A 20,947-nucleotide genomic window follows, 5' to 3' on the forward strand; every position below is an offset into this window, starting at 1 on the left:
CAAATCAACTTCACCACTTCACTCTCGTGTTCAAATCCATTCACTCTCTGGTTCCTCCCTCCCTCTCCGACCTCCTTACTCCCCAATCCACCATCCAGCGCCTCTGCTCAACCGGTACCCTCCACCCCACCATTGGCGGCCATGCTTTCAGTCCCAAAGCTCTGGAACTCTCTCCCCCAATCCCTCCGTCTTGCCCCCTCCTCCCCATTATCAAATCCTGCCTAAAGACCTTCATTTTTGATCGTGCTTACAGTCACCTCTATCCTCCCTCTCCCCCCGGCTCGGGGTCAGACTCCGCCACTGTTAAGCGCTCCAGAACACTACCCGGCATGAAGGGCGTTATATAAAGGCAAGTTGTTGCTGTTATTTACACTGGAGCAGGGAAGGAAGAAGGGGCCTGATAGAGGAGGCCACCATTATGAGGGGTTGAGAGGGTGAATGGGGAGAAGCTATTCCCACTGGTCGGGGAGTCAGTGACTGGAGGCCACAGGGATAAGATAGACATAAGAGCAAAAGGAGAGTTTAGGAGAGATTTTTCACACACGGAGTAGTTGGGATGTGGAGCACCCGACCAGTAAGCGGTGAAGACAGAGTGCCTTCCGGAAGGAAGTATACGGGGACTTGAAAGATAAGAGGGGCTCGAAGGGGTGTGAGGATAGAGCAATCTCCGCACTCTGTGAGCCGGTATGGACTCGATGGGCTGAATGGCCTCCTCCTACACTGTAGATTTCTATGTTCCTGTGTTCACATGACAGAGTGTGAGTGTGTGTGTGAGGGGGAGTGAGGGGGTGGAGGGGAGAGGCCAGGGAGTGAGAGTGACAGAGAGCTGTCACAGGGACCTTGTGTGGGAGGTTGGCCTGAAGGCTTCCCCCTGAGATGTGACAGGTCTCCTCAGCGTCTCAGGCGGGAGCTGTGATCAAAGAGCTTTTGAAGCTTCTCTCAGCTCAGGGCAGCATCTGGGCTTCTCTCCGTCAGACGCAGGACACACGGCCTGGCAGCGAGCCCAGCACACGCAGGACAGGGAGGGCGGTCTCCATTATTAATGGGCTTACTGTTTGGAGTCCTGTAGCTCAGTGGTTAGAGCCTCGCAAGCGAGAGGACCTGAGTTTGATTCCCGGGCAGGGTGAAACCTTGGGCAAGTTTCCTTACTCCACACACACGCCTGATAATAATCCCTCAAGAAAAAAAAAATAAGTTGGTCACTCAATCCACGACTGTTTGTGGGGACGCTGCTGTGTGCAATTGGCCTCCACGTTTCGCCCACAAAATACACAGTTGCTACACTTTACAGTATATTCTGTGAAGCGTTTTGAGACGTCTCGACGACGTGATCAGGTGCTGTATCAAATGCAAGGATTATTATTATTATTAATAATAACTTTGACCCAGCGCCCTTCAGTCGGGTAGCATCTCGGAGCGCTTAACAGTGGCGGAGCCTGACACCAATCAGGTGGGAGGGGTGGAGGTGACCGTAAGCATGGTCAAAGAGGAAGGTCTTCGGGCATGATCTGAAGGCAGGAAGGAGGAGGCAAGGTGGAGGGAATGAGGGAGAGAGTTCCAGAGTTTTGGAGGCGTAGTGGATGAAGGGATGGCCGTCAATGGTGAAGTGGAGGTGATGAGGGACAAGCAGGAGGTCAGAGCCAGCCCAGGGTAGGTGATGGGTGGACAAGTGGGGACTAAGCAGGTCAAAGGGGTAGGGAGGTGCCAAGAAGTGAAGTGATTTCTAGGTCCAAGTGGGGTCTCTTCGGGGCTGAACTGGCTCAAGGCGACAGAATCGAGCCCATCCTCCATGACGGTCTCTAGTCCGGTTCCTGAGCCAGGAGGGGCCACAGTATTCCGGGCACTGCTGATGACAGTTCATCGGCAAGACTTGGGAATCCTCCTACTCAACTCCTGGTAATCCTGGCTGACTATCCTCCAGATAAAATCATTCGCTTATTTCGTGGCTGTTTGACATTGCTGTAAGCAAAATGGCTGCTACATTCCCCTACAAACACACAGTGACTGTACTTGGCAGTGATTCCATGTGAAATAATTTTGAGACATTTTGACAATATAACTCTCTATCAAAGGCAAAGTTCATTCTTATCAATATCAACCAGAACATGAATTATGTGGGTTTAGTTGGTTAGACTCCAGCAGTTATCCCAACGCACACGCTGTGGGGTCCCCAAGCCTCGGCTCTTGCCAACCTGCGCCTAATACTCTCCGGAATTAGGTAAGCGGGGTACAACCCTGCAAGGAGAGAGAGAGAGAGCGTATTCTATTCCAGCGATCTGTCTCTGGGATTTCCGTGGGATACAAGGAATTCTCAGCTTGGTCTGGAGACCCTTGAGGCACGGTGATGGGTTTCCGCGCGTGGCAGAAACATGCCCACTGGGCAAAATAAAATTCCTGTCACGATGCCCTCTATACACACTACGTACCGTCACTGCCCGCACTGCCCTTCCCGTCACAGCCACACCATCACAGCAGCAAAACAGATCCCTCCAAGCCTACATCGTTCTCCGTTGTGACTCCCAAACCCCCGCACCAACCCCCAGCCCGGAGCCCGTCTTCCACAGTCACAGGACATCAACACTGAATATTCCACACACCTACTCATTAACCTTTACACAGCTCAGAGAACGCCATCTCTCTCCCGCTCTCCGTCTCTCTCGCTCTTTCTCTCTCTCACTCTCTCTCGCTCTCTCTAACTCTCCCACTTTTCATTCTCTTGCTATTTCTTGCTGTTGCTCTGTCTCGCTGTCTGTCTCCTTCTCTCTGTCTCACTCTCTGTTTCTCTCTCACTCTCGCTGTCTGTCTGTCTGTCTGTCTGTCTGTGTCTCTCTCTCTCTCATTTCACTCTCTGTCTCTCATTCTTTGTCTGTCTATCATTGTGGGTTAAAGCCCTTTCCGTGTCATGTGGGGAGCTCTGAGCTCCAGTGTAGTGCTGGGGGGAGAGTGCAGTCGCAGATGCTGTCCTCAGAAATAAATAAATGTTAAGCTGCCTGTTCAGGCGGGAGTTAAAGATCCCGCGACACTGTCGGGAAAAGAGAAGGGAGTTTCTCTCTCTCTCTCTCTCTCCCGGTGTCCTGACCGACAATCCCACAGATACAATCACTCGCTCACTTCACGGCTGTTTATTGGACGTCGCTGTAAGCAAAATGGCTGCCACCTTCACCGAGAACGACACAGTCACTACACTTTACAGCGATTCCCCCTGGAACACTTTTGAGATGTTTTGCCGATATAACACTCAATCAAATGCAAAGATAATTCTTATTAATATCAATTGGAATATTAATCAGCTATACCCACCCTATTGCTCCTCACCACACAACAGCGGGAAAGCTCGCAACAACAACAACAACAACAAGATTCCATTTATAAAGCGCCTTTCACGTCAGGAGGACATCCCAAGGCGCTGCACAGTTGGGTTATGACCCGAGCATTGGGGGGAAATGGTCAGGGTGAGGGGAGGGAAGGGAGGGAGCGAGGAGGGGGGAAATGGTCAGGGTGAGGGGAGGGAAGGGAGGAGCGAGGAGGGGGGAAATGGTCAGGGTGAGGGGAGGGAAGGGAGGGAGCGAGGAGGGGGAAGAGAGTCGAGAGGGGAGACTGAAGGCACGGTCAAAGAGAAAGGTTTTGAGACCGGCCTTGAAGGAGGAAAGGGAGGAAGCAAGGCGAAGGCACTGGGGGATGGAGTTCCAGAGCCTCGGGGCTGAGAGGCTGAAGGCCCGACCACCGATGGTAGGGCGGTTGGGGCGGGGGAGTGGAGCAGACCGGAGCCAGAGGAACGGAGGGTACGGGCAGGTAGGTAGGGGGATAGTAGGTGGAGAGGTAGGAGGGAGCGAGGCCGTGAATGGCCTTGTAGGTGAGGATGAGGATCTTGAAATCAATCCTCTAGGGGATGGGGAGCAGTGGAGGCGAGCGAGGGCGAGGGTGAGGGCGAGGGTGAGGGTGAGGGCGAGGGTGAGGGTGGGTGTGGTGTGGTCGCGGTGTCCGGTGCGGGACAGTACACGAGCTGCAGAGTTCTGAATGACCTGCAGTGTGGAGGGAGGTGCGGGAAGGCCGCGAGGAGAGAGTTCCCATAGTCCAGCCTTGAGGTGACAAAGGCGTGGACCAGGGTTTCAGCCGCGTGAGGGGTGAGGTAGTGCCGTAGTCTGGCGATGTTCCGGAGGTGATGGAAGGCGGTGCCAGTTGTGGTGCGGATGTGAGGGAGAAAGGACAGCTCAGGGTCGAACAAACCCGAGGTTCCTGATGGCTTTGAGAGGTGGAGAGTGCGGCCTTGGATGCTGATGGTGTCAGCGCCTGAGGTGCGGAGGCGCTGACGTGAGCCAATCAGGAGGGCCTCGGTTTTTCGCACGTTGAGCTGAAGAAAGTTGTCTCTCGTCCAGGACTCGATGTCGGACAGACAGCTGTCAGGACATCGGGGTTCGTGGAGTTGAGAGTAGAGGAGGAAAGGTAGAGTTGGGTGTCATCCGCATACATGTGGAAGTTAACCCATGTCTGCGGATGATGTCACCACAGGGGGAGCATATAGAGGGTGAAGAGGAGGGGACCGAGGACAGAGCCCTGAGGGACACCACATGAGACAGTACGGGGGGTGGAGGAGAAGCCATTCGTCGAGACAAAGTGAAGACGGTGAGAAAGGTACGACCTAAACCACTCAAGGACAGTGCCTTGAAGGTTGAGGTGGGAGGACAAGCGGTGGAGTAGGATAGCGTGGTCGACCGTATCGAATGCTGCCGATAGGTCGAGGAGGACGAGGAGCAGAGGGAGCCCTGGTCACAGATGGTCAGGATATCATTGGTGACCTTGACCAGGGCAGTTTCTGTGCTATGGGCAGCACCGAAACCCGACTGAAGGGGTTCGCAGGCAATGCTCCCAATGGCACACTATATGGTTCTCGCTGGTTAGACTCCACCCACACTCTGGGGCGCCCCAAGCCTCGGCTCTCGGCAACTTACACCTAATACTCCCTGGAAGCGGAAGAGAATGAACATTCTAAACATAGGGATATCCTCATGGCACACATATGTGGCATTCTCAATCTGGCTTGGAGACTCTTAAGCACCGTGACGGGTTTCCGTGTGTGTCAGACACCCGACGGGTCACGGTGACGGGTTTCCGTGTGTGTCAGACACCGGTCTGGTGACGGGTTTCCGTGTGTGTCAGACACCGGCGGTCACGGTGACGGGTTTCCGTGTGTGTCAGACACCGGCTGGTCACGGTGACGGGTTTCCGTGTGTGTCAGACACCGGCTGGTCACGGTGACGGGTTTCCGTGTGTGTCAGACACCGGCTGGTCACGGTGACGGGTTTCCGTGTGTGTCAGACACCGGCCGGTCACGGTGACGGGTTTCCGTGTGTGTCAGACACCGGCTGATCACGGTGAAATAATGGGGTTAATGTGCGGGACATTGCTGTGTGCAAAATTGCCGCTGTGTTTGCTTACAAACTAAAGTCATTGAAGGATAAACCCGACAGGAATTACAGTAATTGGGTTGAGTTGTTCTCCGTGACGTGACGCTGTGAAAACATTGGCTATTTCTCTCCCGCGGCAGCTCAGTTACTGGATGGGATTGAAGACTGAAACTCCATTACAGCATCAATAACACTGTCAGACAGCGAGACAGAGTCATCAATAACACAGCCACCGCCTTACAAATATAATCTGCATCTCCTTAACACAGCCAAGTCTCAAATCACAACACAGGGTTCACTGTAAAGTGTAGTGACTGTGTGTTTTGCGGGCGGCCTATTCACACCCAGCGACGTCCCCACAAACAGCCGTGAGGTGAGCGAGTGACTGTATCGGGGATTGTCGGCCCGGACACCGGGAGAGAGAGGGAGAGAGAGAGAGTCCCTTCTTTTAACGTCCCCCTGAACAGAGCACAGACGGGGAGTGAGGTTTAACGTCTCATCTGAAGGACGGCGTCTCTGACGATGGTCTCTCTCTTTCCCCCCCCCCGGCGCTGGGCTGGAGCCTCAGCCTGGACTGTGAGCTCAGAGACCCCGACGTGGGGCTCGAACCCACAACCTGCTGACTCGGGGGAGAGAGCACGAGCCAGCGCCCTGGGTCAGAAGGTGGTGGGTTTGAGCCCAGGCTGACGCTCCAGTCAGCGCTGGGGGAAGAGAGTGCAGCAGTGTCGAGGCACGTACGTGTCTATTCTCTTACACAGTCATATATGTGTGTGTTTCTCTCTCTCAGACTCTCTCCCTCTCTCTCTGTCTGTACAGTGCAATGTGCCTTCACCCCTAAATGTAAACCCGCGAACACAAAGTCACTACACTTCACAGTGAATCCTGTGGAAGGCTTTGAGACGTCCTCCTGACATGACAGGCACTGTGTCAGGTGTGAGGATTACTCATTCATTCATTCATTGATTTATTGATTTATTTAAGTGCAAGCTGTTGTTTTCCATCTGGGGTCAGGGGGTGGTGGGTTCGAGCCAAAGGTCGGGGTCTCTGAGCGCTGGGGGGAGAGAAGAGAGAGAGAGAGAGACCATTGTCAGAGACGCCGTCCTTCAGATGAGACGTTAAACCTCACTCCCTGTCTGTGCCGTTCAGGCGGACGTTAAAGATTCCGTGATGCTGTCGGGAAAAGAGAGGAGAGTTTCTCTCTCTCTCTCTCTCTCTCTCTCTCTCTCCCGGTGTCCGGGCCGACAATCCCCAGATACGATCACTCGCTCACTTTTTGGATCGTTGCTGTGTGCAAATTGGCTTCCATATTAGCTCACAAATCACACAGTCACTGTACAGAAAAGCTTTGTGAAGTGCCTTCAGACATTTTGACGTCATAAGGTGCTGCATCAAATAGAAGATTATTAATATTTATGATGTGTTGCTGCTCTCCCTCCAGAGCCGAAGGCCAAATCTTCAATAGCTTTTAGATTGAGCCCATCATCAAACCTCATCCCAGTAAATTTGTTTCACACATACTCCCAGCCCTGACACACTCACTGACACACTCACCCACACAGTCACTGACACAGTCTCGCTCCCCCACTGGCGCTCTCTACTCTAACCCATTCCCTGCTCTCTCTCTCCCCATGGTGTCTGTGCTGGGGTCGCTCCTCCCCCACTGGCGCTCTCTACTCTAACCCCATTCCTCTCTCTCTCTCTCCCCATGGTGTCTGTGCTGGGGCTCACTCCCCCACTGGAGCTCTCTACTCCAACCCCATTCCCCGCTCTCTCCCCATCGTGCGTGTGCTGTTTGGAGGTGAGAGAGTGCAGCAGAGTATCAGTGAGAGATGCGATCAGTATTCTCGCTGTGTATTATTATGTAGTTTTTTTTAGTTATCAACCTGAGTGATGGTGAGAGGCCGTGTTTATTAGTTCCCAGGAGATATTACAGGACTGTGCAGTGAGTATCCGAATGAAGCCCCGCAGGCGGTCTGGAATATTAGTTGGGTTGGGGAACCTGTGAATTAGACGGATCACAGAGAGACTTTGCTCCGTACCTTTCCTGCAGCAACTTCGTGTTAGTGTAGGGACTGTCAGCGGCTGATAGCGTCTCGGCTACACACTGCCCCCGGCGATGTGGGGAGCAATCCCCCGAACCCCACCCCCCGAGTCTGCTTTTATTCTATTTGGGTCACAGCTCAGAAGCTGTGCGGTTTGTCTGACAATTGCCGGTGTGTGGTGTGAGAGCTCCACACGCGGCTCTCCTTCTTATTCTCTGTCTCGCTCTCTAAGTGTTTAGCCCGAACCGTGAGGCCCTTTCGGTACGGAATCTAACAAACAAAATCACTGGGCGCACTCGCGACTGTTTGCAGGAAGTCGCTGCGTATAAATTGGCTGCTACATTCACCGACAAAATGCACAGTCACTACATTTCACAATGAATCCCGACATGAAAGGCTGTGCGTCAAACACAAGGTCAGTGTTCCTCCCGGAGCCTTGAATCATCCTCCAGACGCTTCAGGGTGATTTGCAGGATTTCACTGTAAAGTGTAGTAACTGTGTTGACGTGCTACATCAAATGCAAGGATTGTTGTATTATCAGAACAGCCTCTGATCAGTGTAATAGTAGTAATAATAATAATAATACAGCGCCTTATCACGTGGTTGAGACGTCTCAAAGCGCTTCACAGAATGTACTGTAAAGTGTAGTGACTGTGTATTTTGTGGGCGAAGCACGGCAGCCAATTGCACACAGTAGTGTCCCACAAACAGTCGTGGATTGAGTGACCAAATTATTATTTGTTTTTGGAGGGATTATTATCCCTGGAAAAGCAGTCCACAAATTGACTGACACTCACCCTTACGCACACACACACACACACACTGCCGTGGGTGGGGGGAGTGTATGTGGGTGTAAGGGTGAGAGGTGCTGCTGTGCTGCCGATGGTCTCTGTGCTCTGGGACGCTGCGCACTGTGACGGGCGCTACACAAATGCAAGTCAAGTTGTTGTGGGAAGACAAGCCGCAGCCTGGGCAGGTCCGCGGTCAATGAGACCACAACTGCCCCAGACCCTCCAACATAGCCGGCCACATAGTGAGAGGAGTCAACAAGTGAGAGCACGGCCCACTCTCCCTCTGTCAAACTCCTTGTTATCCCCCCACCGCCCGATCGGGCAAACCCAATCAGGGGTGTTTAACAGGGAGTTGGACAGGGACTTGAGGGGTAAAGGAGATGGGTGTGAGAGTGAGGTGCTCAAAGAGTGAGCTGTCAGCCATTCTGCCCTCACTCTCTGATACTCCATCCCACAGTCCCTCCACACCCACCGTCACAGTCTGCCTCAACATTGACTTCTACAGTCAGAGGTCCTCTGTCTCTAACCCTGACCTGGGAGTGCAGTGACTGTGTGTTACTGCGTCTCTAACCCTGACCTGGGAGTGTGGACACACAGTTGATGGAGATTTTATCCATTGCAGTTGCTCACGCAGGCGAGTGCCGTCCTCTGCTGGTGAAATGTGGTGAATACTGTATGAAAAAGTCCCAAAATAGATCACGCGTTGGGGTTGGGATGATGAAGAAACTTTGGCCCGACTGATCTCATCTTCCAGAACTTGTAATTATTGCCCAGTGTAGTGATTGTTTTATAGTGGAGTCCTGTAGTGTATGTAATTAGTGAGGGATGACTGTCACACTCATTAACACACCCGCTCACTGTTGGAGTCCTGTAGCTCAGTGGTTAGAGCAACAACAACAACAACAAAATTACATGTGTAAAGCGCCTTTCATGTCGGGAGGACATCCCAAGGCGCTGGACAGACAGAGTTACGGACCCGAGCTGGGGGTCGGGGTGGGGGAGGGCGGGGGGGGGGAAGCAGGGAGATCAAAGGCACCGTCAAAGAGGAGGGTCTAGAGCTGGGTCTTGAAAGTGGCGAGAGAGGGCGCGAGACGGAGTGACTGCGAGATGGAGTTCCAGAGGGTGGTGGCAGAGTAGCAGAAGGCCCACCCGGGGGACGTGAAGCAGACTGGAGCCCGCTGAGCGGAGGGAGCGAGCAGGATCGTAGGCAGTTAGGAGGTCGGAGAGGTCGGGGGGAGCGAGGCCATGGAGGGCTTTGAAGGTGAGGACCAGGATCTTGAACTGTATCCTCTGTGTGATGGGAAGCCAGTGGAGTCGGGCGAGGATGGGGGTGATAGGGTCACGGAGCCCGGTGGGGGCGAGGATGGGGGTGATAGGGTCACGGAGCCGGTGCGGGAGAGGACACGGGCTGCAGAGTTCTGGATGATCTGCAGTCTGTGGAGGGAGGAGTTGGGGGCCGACAAGCAGTGAGTTTGCATAGTCGAGCCTCGATGTAATGAAAAACACTGGCTTCGCAAGTGAGAGGACCTGGGTTCGATTCCCAGCCGGGAGAAACGTTGGCCAAGTTTCCTTACTCCACACGCCTCTGTTTACCAAGCAGTAAGCAGGAACCTGGTTGTTAATCAATTGGCGGATCATTTTCCGAGGGGTAATAAACCCTTCCAAAAGATAAATGAATAAAATGATAATAATGTGGGACACTCAATCCACGACTGTTTGTGGGACAGACACTGCTGTGTGCAATTGGCTGCCGCGTTTCACCCACAAAATATACAGTCACTGCACTTTACAGTATATTCTGTGAAGCGCTTTGAGGCGTCTCGAAGACATGTTAATGCAAGGAGTATTATTATTCATTATTATAAGGAAAAGTTCTGTCAAAATCCCTCCATCTCATGCCCTCTCTTAAAAACCTCCCTTTTTGCTCACCAAACTCAAACAGCTGCTTCTCAATCCCCTCTCACCCACTTTTCCCCAAACATAGTGACTCTCCGGCTTGGATGGGAGGTATATGGGGTCTCTTCGGGGCTGAACTGGTTCCAAGGCGACATGCCAGGCTACAGAATGTTATTGTAGCTTTAACGAAATTCACAACCCTCAGCATTAAATCTTAAATGACACAATAAATATCAACAATCACAACTATGAGATAAGAAACATAAATCACACTTAAACTACACAGACCAGCAGCCAATTCTAATTAAGTTAATGTAAAAGTGCACGAAAAGTCAATCTCTTACAACAACAACAACAAAATTAAACGTGTATAGCGCCTTTCATGTTGGGAGAACGTCCCAAGGCGCTGGACAGTCAGTGGTTTGGACCCGAGCTGGGGGTTGGGGGTCAGGGAGGGTGGAGGGCATGGGGGGGGGGTGGAGCAGGGAGATCGAAGACACGGTCGAAGGGGAGGGTCTTGAGGTCTTGAGATGGGTCTTGAAGGGGGCAAGGGAGGGGTTGCGAGGCGGAGGGATTACAGGATAGAGCTCAAGAGGGTGTGGGCAGAGTGACAGAAGGCCCGCCCGGCAATAGTGGGGCGAGCGAGACGGGGGACGTGGAACCCGCTGAGCGGTGGGAGCGAGCAGGATGGTACGGGGTTAGGAGATCACAGTGGTGAGGACCAGGATCTTGAACTGTATCCCCTGTGTGATGGGAAGCCAGTGGAGTCGGGCGAGGATGGGGGTGATAGGGTCACGGAGCCCGGTGGGGGCGCGGATGGGGGTGATAGGGTCACGGAGCCTGGTGGGGGCGAGGATGGGGGTGATAGGGTCACGGAGCCGGTGGGGGAGAGGACACGGGCTGCAGAGTTCAGGATGATCTGCAGTCTGTGGAGGGAGGAGTTGGGAGGCCGACAAGCTGGGAGTTTGCGTAGTCGAGCCTCGATAATAATATAATAATAATCCTTGCATTTGATATAGCGCTTTTCACGTCTTCTCGACGTCTCAAAGCGCTTCACAGAATAGACTGTAAAGTGAATTGACTGTATATTTTTGTGGGCGAAATGCAGCCGCCATGTAATGAAAGCGTGTATGAGGGTTTCGGCGGCCTGCAGTGTGAGACGGTGCCGGAGCCGGGCGATGTTGAGGAGGCGGGGGAAGGCGCTACACAAATTAAATGTTGTTGTTGTTGTTGTTGATTGCTATTATTTTGGTAAGGAACAGAAGAATGAACGCGGCCCCTTTAAGACGGGCGCGGTGCAGTTCGGGAGTTGTAGTGCTGTGTGTGTGTGTGTGTGTGTGTGTGTGACGAGGATCACGTGACACCACCCGGAAGCCGGTGTGCGGGTGGTTACCATGGAAACCACATCAACAATGAGCGACACGTGGTGCGTGGGTTCTCAGTGCTGCTGTCACACGACTGCGTCATAGACAGAGAGAGAGAGAGGGACAGAGGAGAGATAGAGAGAGAGAGAGAGAGGGACAGAGGAGAGAGAGAGAGAGAGGGACAGAGGAGAGAGAGAGAGAGGGACAGAGGAGAGACAGAGAGAGGGACAGAGGAGAGAGAGGGAGAGGGACAGAGGAGAGATAGAGAGAGAGGGAGAGGGACAGAGGAGAGAGAGAGAGGGACAGAGGAGAGACAGAGAGAGGGACAGAGGAGAGATAGAGAGAGAGAGGGAGAGGGACAGAGGAGAGATAGACAGAGAGAGGGAGAGGGACAGAGGAGAGATAGAGAGAGGGAGAGGGACAGAGGAGAGATAGAGAGATAGAGAGGGAGAGGGACAGAGGAGAGAGAGAGAGGAAGAGGGACAGAGGAGAGATAGAGAGAGAGATAGAGAGAGAGAGGAGAGGGACAGAGGAGAGAGAGAGAAAGAGGGAGAGGGACAGAGGAGAGAGAGAAAGGGGGAGAGGGACAGAGGAGAGGGAGAGGGACAGAGGAGAGAGAGAGAGGGAGATACAGAGAGAGGGAGAGGGACAGAGGAGAGATAGAGAGAGACATATAGAGAGAGGGAGAGGGACAGAGGAGAGATAGAGAAGTGGAGAGAGAGGGATACAGAGATACAGAGACAAACAGACCCCTAAGACTGAGATAGATAAATAGAGACACCCACTGAGAGACAGAGATACACTGAGAGTCACTGAGACAGAGAGAGACACGCACTGAAGAGAGAGAGAGAGTATGAGAGAGATAAGGGAGAGAGAGAGAGTGACTTAGAGAAAATGTGTGATAGATAGAGAGGGGGGACATAGATGCTGACAGTGTCACAGACACTGAGACAGATAGAGTGAGAGCCACAGAGCGTCACAGACACAGAGCGTCACAGACACAGAGCGTCACAGACACAGAGCGTCACAGACACAGAGCGTCACAGACACAGAGCGTCACAGACACAGAGCGTCACAGACACACAGAGAAAGTATGTGAGAGACTGGACGATTGAAAGAGAGAAATAGACGGATTGTCAGTGACAGGGACCGCGAGGGAGACAGAAAAAGCGAGAGAGTAACGAATAAATAGAGACTGTGATACCGAGACAGAGTCTGTGATATAATCCCTGCCAGACAGAGAGACACAAGGGGTGCGGGTGGGGGGGTGTGGGGGTGGCTGGGGGCAGCTCACCCCATCGTGAACCAGGATAGGAGAGGCTGACTGTCACCGGACGCCATGTCTCACGGGTAAGTGCCCAACACAGACTGGCGACACCGTAATATAACAATAATAATCCTTGTATCTGATACAGCGCCCGATCACGTCGTTGAGACGTCTCAAAGTTCTTCACAGGACATATAATGTAAAGCGAATTGACTTTATTTTGTGGGCGAAGCGCGGCGGCCACCCTGAGATCTGAAACAGAAGAATATAAAAAGATGTGGGACACGGGGACGGGGGGGAAGGGGAATGGGGGAAGAGAGAGAGACGGGAGAATGGGGGGAGAGAGGGGAATGGGGGAGAGAGAGACATGGGAATGGGGGGAGAGAGAGATGGGGAAATGGGGGAGAGAGTGACAGGGGGAATGAGGGGAGACGGAGATGGGAAATGGGGGGAGAGAGAGACCGGGGAATGAGGGGCAAAGAGAGATGGGGGAATGGGGAAGAGAGAGACCGGGGAATGGGAGGAGAGAGGAAAATGGGGGAGAGGGAGACAGGCAATGGGGGAGAGAGAGTGAGAGAAAGAAACGGGATTGGGGAGAGGGAGACAGGGGAATTGGGGGAGAAAGGGGAATGGGGGGAGAGAGGGAGGAAGGGGGAAAATAGGCACAGTCAGTGGACACGATGGGGCGCGGGCTCCAGCGATGGACATCTCAGGGTTAATGGCGTGGCCTTGCTCCCCTCACAGGGCCTACAACAACCTGTGGCGGGAGGCCCAAGCCCACATGAACGGGCTGCTGGCCCTGGAGCTGTCGCCCGAGTCCCTGTCTCCCCCCAAGGACCTTGTGGCCTTCTCCCGGCAGCAGGCCTCGCTGTTTATCCACTATGTGCAGATCCTGCGGAAGCTGGACCAGGTGTATGACCAGCTGGCGAACCCCCAGAAGCGACGGCTGGTCAGGAGTCTGTTGGACGGGGTGATGGGCCGGGTCCTGGAGCTCCGCAGGGACATGATCCAGCGACATCTCTCCGAGTTCATCTACATGGACGATGCCATACAGGACCTCAAGCTCACCCCGGTACGTCCCAGCGAGAGCCAGGGCCAGCCTGAGCGTGAGTGTGACACCTCAACACTGAGCGGGTGTGATCACGAGTGCGACAGTCATCCCTTAATCGTGTTAGTGACTGTGTATCCATAATAATAATAATAATCCTCGCATTTGATATAGGGCCTTTTCACGTCTTCGAGACGTCTCAAAGCTCTTCGCTGTAAAGTGTAGTGACTGTGTATTTTGTTTCCTTACTCCACACACACGCCTCACTTTACAGCAGTGAGTAGGCTGTTAGTTGGTCGGCAGATCGCTTTCCCGGGGGTAATAATCCCCTCAAATAAAATATAATAATAACAATTTGGTCACTCAGTCCACGACTGTTTGTGGACCCTGTTGTACGTGTTGTAGCCACAGAATACACAGTCACTCCACGTTACAGTATATCCTGTGAAGCGCTTTGAGACGTCTCTCGACGACGTGATGAGGCATTGGGTCAAACGCGGCGATCATTGTTATTCTGAGGCGGGGAGACAGTGTGCGGGGAGGCGTTGGGGGGTCCTGTCTGGCCAGAGGGTGGCGGCAGAGACCCATGGAATGGCAGTACATCACAGCACCGCACCGTCTGCGGGGAGCGAGTGGGTCGGTCTGTGAGGACAGACAGCGCTGACGCCGTCAGTCTGTTCCTGTGTCTGACAAACTCATTGTCTCCCCAATCCACCACCCACCCCCCCCCCCACCCACACCCCCACCCCCCCACCCTCTCTCTCCCGGTGTCCGGGCCGACAATCCCCAGATACAGTCTCTCGCTCACCTCACGGCTGTTTGCGGGGACGTCGCCGGGTGTGAATTGGCCGCCGCGTTCACCCACAAAGCACAGTCACTACGCTTTACCACAACTTGCACCCTTCACACAGGGGCAGTGTCTCGGAGCGCTTAACAGTGGTGGAGCCTGACCCTGAGCCAGGGTTAGGTGCCCGTATGGGTGGTCAAAGGGGAAGGTCTTCAGGCGGCATCTGAAAATGGGGAGGGGGCAAGGCGGAGAGGTTGGGGGAGAGTGTTCGGAGGATCGGGATGGGAGGAAATATGCCCTCAAGACATTTATAGCACAGCTGTATTTAAGGGGAAGCTCGAGAGGTACCTGAGGGAGAAAGGAACAGAAGGTTGTCCTTGAAGGCTTAGTTGAGGAAGGACAGGAGAGGCTCATGTGGACCATAAACACCGGCACAGACCAGTTGGGCCGAATGGCCTCTTTCTGTGCTGTATATTCTAATGGATTCTAATGTAAGAGGTGTCGAGGTCAAGGTTCAAAACTGCCCTTCTGTCCCTCTGTCTGTCTCTCTCTGTCTGTCTCTCTGTTTGTCTCTCTGTCTGTCTCTCTCTATCTGTCTCTCTGTTTGTCTCTCTGTCTGTCTCTCTCTATCTGTCTCTCTGTCTGTCTCTCTGTCTGTCTCTCTGTCTGTCTCTCTGTCTGTCTCTCTGTCTGTCTCTCTTTCTGTCCCTCTGTCTGTCTCTCTGTCTGTTGTTTGTCTCTCTCTGTGTCTGTCTGTGTCTCTGTCTCTCTGTGTCACTGTCCCTCTGTCCCCCTCTCTCTCGCTCTGTCTCGCTCTGTCACTCTCTCTCTCTCCCCCTCTCTCTCTTTCTGTCGCTGTCTCATTCTGTCCCCCTCTCTCTATCACTCCCTCTCTCCTTCTCTTTCTCTCTCTCTGACTATCCCTCTCCATCTACAACGCCTTGGGACGTCCTTCCGATGTGAAAGGCACTATATAAATGTAATTAGTTATTGTTGTAGTCTCTCTCTCTCTCTCTCCCTCACATTGTTGTCTCTCTCTCTCTCTCTCCCTCACATTGTTGTCTCTCTCTCTCTCTCTCCCTCACATTGTTGTCTCTCTCTCTCTCTCTCAGGCGGATTTTGACATCCCAATTCCCAAATATTTCAGAAACGAGCGAGCGCGGGTGATGCAGGAAAGAAAAAAACTTTTCTCCCAAATCATGGATGAGACGGCGCCTGAGGACGCTGCAGCGGTGAGTGAGTGGGTGGGTGGGTGAGTGAGTGAGTGGGTGGGTGGGTGGGTGAGTGAGTGAGTGGGTGGGTGGGTGGGTGAGTGAGTGAGTGAGTGTGTGAGTGGGTGGATGGGTGAGTGAGTGGGTGAGTGAGTGGGTGGGTGGGTGAGTGAGTGAGTGAGTGAGTGGGTGGGTGGGTGGGTGGGTGTGATTGTGGCGTTACTGGGCTGTGTCCTGTAGCTCAGTGGTTAGAGCACTCGCTTTGCAAGTGAGAGACCTGAGTTCAATTCCAGGCAGAGGGCGAAACCTTGGGCAAGTTTCCTTACTCCACACGGAGCCTAATAATAATCCTCCAAAACCAAAACAATAATAAATTGGTCATTTTCAATCCCCGACTGTTTGTGGGACATTGCTGTGCGCAATTGGCTGCCGGTTTCGCCCAAAATATACAGTCAATTCACTTTACAGTGTGTTCTGTGAAGCGCTTTGGGACGTCCTCCGGACGTGAAAAGCGCTATATCAAATGCAAAGGATTATTATTATTATTGTGTGTTGGTTATGGTGATGCCTAAGCCATTCTCTCTCTCCCTCTCTCCCCCCCTCTCTCCCCCCCTCTCTCTCTCTGTGTCGGGGGGGGCAGAAGCGTGTGGTGATTCTGACGAAGGACGAGGCGGTGCGGGTGATCCAGATTTCCGAGCGCGCCCGGCAGGGGAGGCTCAGGGCTGCATTTATGCGGGAGATCTGGCGAGAGGAGCAGAGGGAGAAACGAGCTCGTCTGCTCGGTATCACCACCATGGACCCCACCCAGGCCGCCACCTACATCCAGAAGGTGGGGTCAACACCTCCTTCCTCGCCCCCCCCCCCCCACACATACACACACACACACAGACCCCGCCCTAACCCCCGCCAACCCCGACCCTCACCCCAAACACACTCCTGTCTCCCCCCTAAACCTCCCCCTCGCCACCCAAACCACAACGTTGAAAACAACCATATAAAATGGTAAAGTGGGGGGAGGGGGAGGGTGAGGGGTGGAGGAGGGGTAGGGTGGGGGGGGATGGGGGAGGGTGGAGTAGGGGGGGAGCTGTGTGTGAGTTGATCTCTCGGTTGCTGAAGGTTTGGGGGTTCGGGTGCGAATTCTGTGTCAACAACAACCACCAAAACACGTTACATCTTCACGTCAGGAGGACGTCCCACGGCGTTGGACAGTCAGGGATTTGGGGGTTGGGATCAGGAGGGGGGGAGGGCGGGGAGGGTGGGGGTAGGAGGGTGACCGAAGGCGCGGTCTAACAGGAAGGTCTTGAGACGGGCCTTGAAGGAGGCGAGGGAGGGGGTGAGGGGAAGGGACTGTGGGATGGAGTTCAAGAGGGTGGGGGGCAGAGAGGTTGAAGGCCAGACCACCGATGGTGGGGAGGGGGGGCCGGGCGGGGAACATGGAGGCGGCGGGAGCGGAGAGAGTGGACAGGATGATATGCATAGGATGACAACAAATTAAGGGCGGGGGGGGAGCGGAGCAAGGCAGGGGGGGGGGCGCAGAGCAAGGGGGTGAGGTTGGGGAGAGGGAGCTGTGTGTGTGTCGGAGTGTAACAGGTTTGGGGTGAGGGTTAGGGTTAGGGAGGGAGGGCTGTGTGGGGTTATGGAGGGGGTTGGGGGAGTGGCTGTGTGGGGGTTGGGGAGGGTTTGGGGAGTGGAGGCTGTATGGGGTTTGGGGGGGCTGTGTGGGGGTTACGGAGGGGGGTTTGGGGGGGCTGTGTGGGGTTAGGGAGGGTTGGGGAGTGGGGGCTGTATGGGGTTTGGGGGGGCTGTATGGGGTTTGGGGGGGGCCTGTATGGGTTTGGGGGGGGCTGTATGGGGTTTGGGGGGGCTGTATAGGGTTTGGGGGGGCGTATGGGGTTTGGGGGGCTGTGTGGGGTTGGGGGGGCTGTGTGGGGTTTGGGGGGGGCTGTGTGGGGTTTGGGGGGGCTGTGTGGGGTTTGGGGGGGCTTGTGGTTTGGGGGGCTGTGTGGGGTTTGGGGGGCTGTATGGGGTTTGGGGGGCTGTGTGGGGTTTGGGGGGCTGTGTGGGTTTGGGGGGGCTGTGGGGGTTTGGGGGGCTGTATGGGGTTTGGGGGGGCTGTGTGGGGTTTGGGGGCTGTGTGGGGTTTGGAGGGGCTGTGTGGGGTTTGGGGGGCTGTATGGGGTTTGGGGGGGCTGTGTGGGGTTTGGGGGGGCTGTATGGGGTTTGGGGGGGCTGTATGGTTTGGGGGGCTGTGTGGGTTTGGGGGGGCTGTGTGGGGTTTGGGGGGCTTGTGGTGGTTTGGGGGGCTGTGTGGGTTTTGGGGGCTGTGTGGGTTTGGGGGGGCTGTGTGGGGTTTGGGGGCTGTGTGGGGTTTGGGGGGCTGTGTGGGGTTTGGGGGGCTGTGTGGGTTTGGGGGGCTGTATGGGGTTTGGGGGGCTGTGTGGGGTTTGGGGGGGCTATGTGTGTCTCGGGCTCTCATCAGGTCTCTGTGTTGCTACAGGTTTGGAAAGGTCACAAACAGCGGAAAATCACACAGCAACTGCGGGCAGAGGAGCTCATGTTCCTGGGCATGGTGAGGGGGGGGGGGGGGGAGAGGGGGGAGGGGGAGGGGGGGGAGAGGGTGGAGGGGAGGGGGGGGGGAGGGGTGGGAGGGGGGGGAGAGGCGGTAGGGAGGGGTGGAGGAGGGGGGAGAGAGTCAGTGAGTTGGAGTGTATAAAAGTATGTGAGTGTAAGAATACAAGTGTGTGTGTGAGACCGAGTGAGTGTGAGAGTGAGGGTGTGTGAGACCGAGTGAGTGTGAGAGTGAGGGTGTGTGAGACCGAGTGAGTGTGAGAGTCAGTGAGTGTGAGTGAGCTTGTATGTGTGTGAATGTGTCTGCGAGTGCATTTGTGTATGTCTCGGAGTGTGAGTCAGGGTCTGGGCGTATGGGTGAGTGTTTATGATATAAGTGTGAGTGTGTGAGTGTGAGTGTGGTAAGTGTGAGTGTGTGAGTGTGAGCCCCCTTCGCTGTTCCCTCACTTCCCTATTTCCCGGCTGCTGTGAAGTTGGGACGGAGTATTCACACGAGTAACTCGTGTCTGTTTGGGAGATTTATTATTATAATAATCGTTGCGTTTGACACAGCGCCTCATCAGGTCTTCGAGACGTCTCAAAGCGCTTCACAGGATACACTGTAAAGTGTAGTGACTGTGTATTTTGTGGGCGAAGTGCTGCGGAATCTTGTCCTCCTGAACAGGACACAGACGGGGAGTGAGGTTTAACGTCTCATCTGCAAAGCAGTGGGTCCGGTCCGATAGTAGGTCTCAAAAGAGAAGGGAGTCTCTCTCTCTCTCTCTCTCCCTCCCTCTCTCTCCCGGTGTCCGGGCCGACAATCCCCGGATACAGTCACTCGCTCACCTCACGGCTGTTCGTGGGGACGTCCCTGGGCGCGAATTGGCCGCCGGGTTCGCCCGCAAAACACACAGCCACTACACTTTACAGTGAAATCCTGTGAAGCGCTTTGAGACGTCCTCCGAGACATTAAAAACTCATGACAAAAGTAATCGTCCCCTTCCAATTCATTTGATTTGTATAATTTTCCTATTACGGGAGGGACGGTGAGAGCTGGGGGGCGGGAAATGACATGGGAGACGAGGACACACACACACCCCCCGCCCGCCATCTCTATCCTATCTGCCGGTTGCCAGGACGATGGGAGCGCCTAATAGGAAAAACGAATGTTTTTTAAGCAATGTGATTTCTCCGTCGATTAGAGAGAGAGAAAGAGAGGGCGGGAGAGCGAGAGGACCTCTGATGGATGTTACATTAATAGGAGCGGAGAAATCCTGAGCGGTCCATGGGGGGGGGGGGGGGGTGAGAAAGAGAGAGAGGGAGTGCGCGAGCGAACGAGTACGCTCTAACATTACGGGCAGCCTATGGCGGAGTTATTAGAGAGATGCATTGCTGTAAATTGCTTCGCTAATGGCTGTGTGATATAGATTTGGTTTCCCTTCTCCTGTCTCTCTGTCTGTCTGTCCGTCTCTCACTCTCTCTCTTGCTCGCTCGCTCACAACACACACACACACAGACTCACTCACACACTCACCCCCTCCCTCCCTCCTGTCCGCACCTTGCAAATGGCTGTGTGTCATCAGCAAAAAAAGGCAGGCAGTTTTCTGCCTCATTGCCTCCCAAATGTATTTTAAATATCATTCTGAAACACTCAATTATTTAAAGTGCTGAACTAAACACTCACTAATGGGCATAACACACCACCACAGCGACCACATCAACCCCCGTTCTCTCACTCCCAGAGAGAGAGGGAGAGGGAGAGAAAAAGGGGGAGCGACAGAGAGGGAGGGAGAGGGGGAGAGAGAGAGAGAGAGAGGAGACGCGGAGAAAGAAAGAGTGAGGGAGAGAGAGAGAGGGAGAAGGAGCAACAAAGAGAAAGCAACGGAGAAAGGGATATAGAGAGAAGGAGTGAGTGGGTGAGAGAGAGTGGGGGAGAGAAAGGGAGAGAAAAGGAAAAATAAAGAGGGGTCATTCTCCCCCCCACCCCCGACCCCTCCACCAAACACACTGTACAACTCTCAGCTCTCGGGGCATATTGTGTGTGTGATTGAATACGTCTGTGTCTGTGGCACAAACGGTGAGAGCGCGCGGGCGTGTGAGAGACTGTCTGAGAGTATCAACAACAACAACAACATTCCATTTATAGAGCGCCTTTCACGTCGGGAGGACGTCCCGAGGCACTGGACAGTTGGGTCAGGACCCGAGCATTGGGGGGAAATGGTCAGGGTGAGGGGAGGGAAGGGAGGGAGCGAGGAGGGGGGAGAGAGTCGAGAGGGCAGCTGAAGGCATGGTGTGAGGGAGTGAGGGTGTGTGTGAGGGAGGGAGTGACGGTGTGAAGGAGGGAGTGAGGGTGTGTGAGGGAGAGAGTGACAGTGTGAGGGAGGGATGGAGTGAGGGTGTAAGGGAGGGAGGGTGACGGTGTGTGTGAGTGAGGAAGTGATGGAGTATGTGAGTGAGTGAGTGAGTGAGTGATGGGATGTGTGAGTGAGTGACGGGGTATGTGAGGGAGTGACAGGATGTGTGAGGGAGTGACGGGGTATGTGAGTGAGTGAGGGAGTGACGGGGTATGTGAGGGAGAGTGACGGGCG

General features: G+C 54.3%; 1 protein-coding gene across 1 annotated transcript in view; it reads left to right on the forward strand.

Annotated features, from left to right (window-relative positions):
* The first annotated feature begins 12,764 nt into the window (after positions 1–12,764).
* LOC121848094 (dynein regulatory complex protein 11-like) overlaps positions 12,765–20,947 on the forward strand; it is a 9,360-nt gene continuing 1,177 nt past the window's right edge. The window contains exons 1-5 of the mRNA XM_042331717.1: positions 12,765–12,849; positions 13,511–13,838; positions 15,714–15,833; positions 16,453–16,641; positions 18,310–18,381. Coding sequence (XP_042187651.1) covers positions 12,839–12,849; positions 13,511–13,838; positions 15,714–15,833; positions 16,453–16,641; positions 18,310–18,381 — 720 coding nt within the window. The 5' untranslated portion in view covers positions 12,765–12,838. The remainder of the gene's footprint in view (positions 12,850–13,510; positions 13,839–15,713; positions 15,834–16,452; positions 16,642–18,309; positions 18,382–20,947) is intronic.

The sequence above is a fragment of the Callorhinchus milii genome, unplaced genomic scaffold, assembly GCF_018977255.1.
Source record: "Callorhinchus milii isolate IMCB2004 unplaced genomic scaffold, IMCB_Cmil_1.0 Scaffold2, whole genome shotgun sequence".
Taxonomy (NCBI): Eukaryota; Metazoa; Chordata; class Chondrichthyes; order Chimaeriformes; family Callorhinchidae; genus Callorhinchus; species Callorhinchus milii.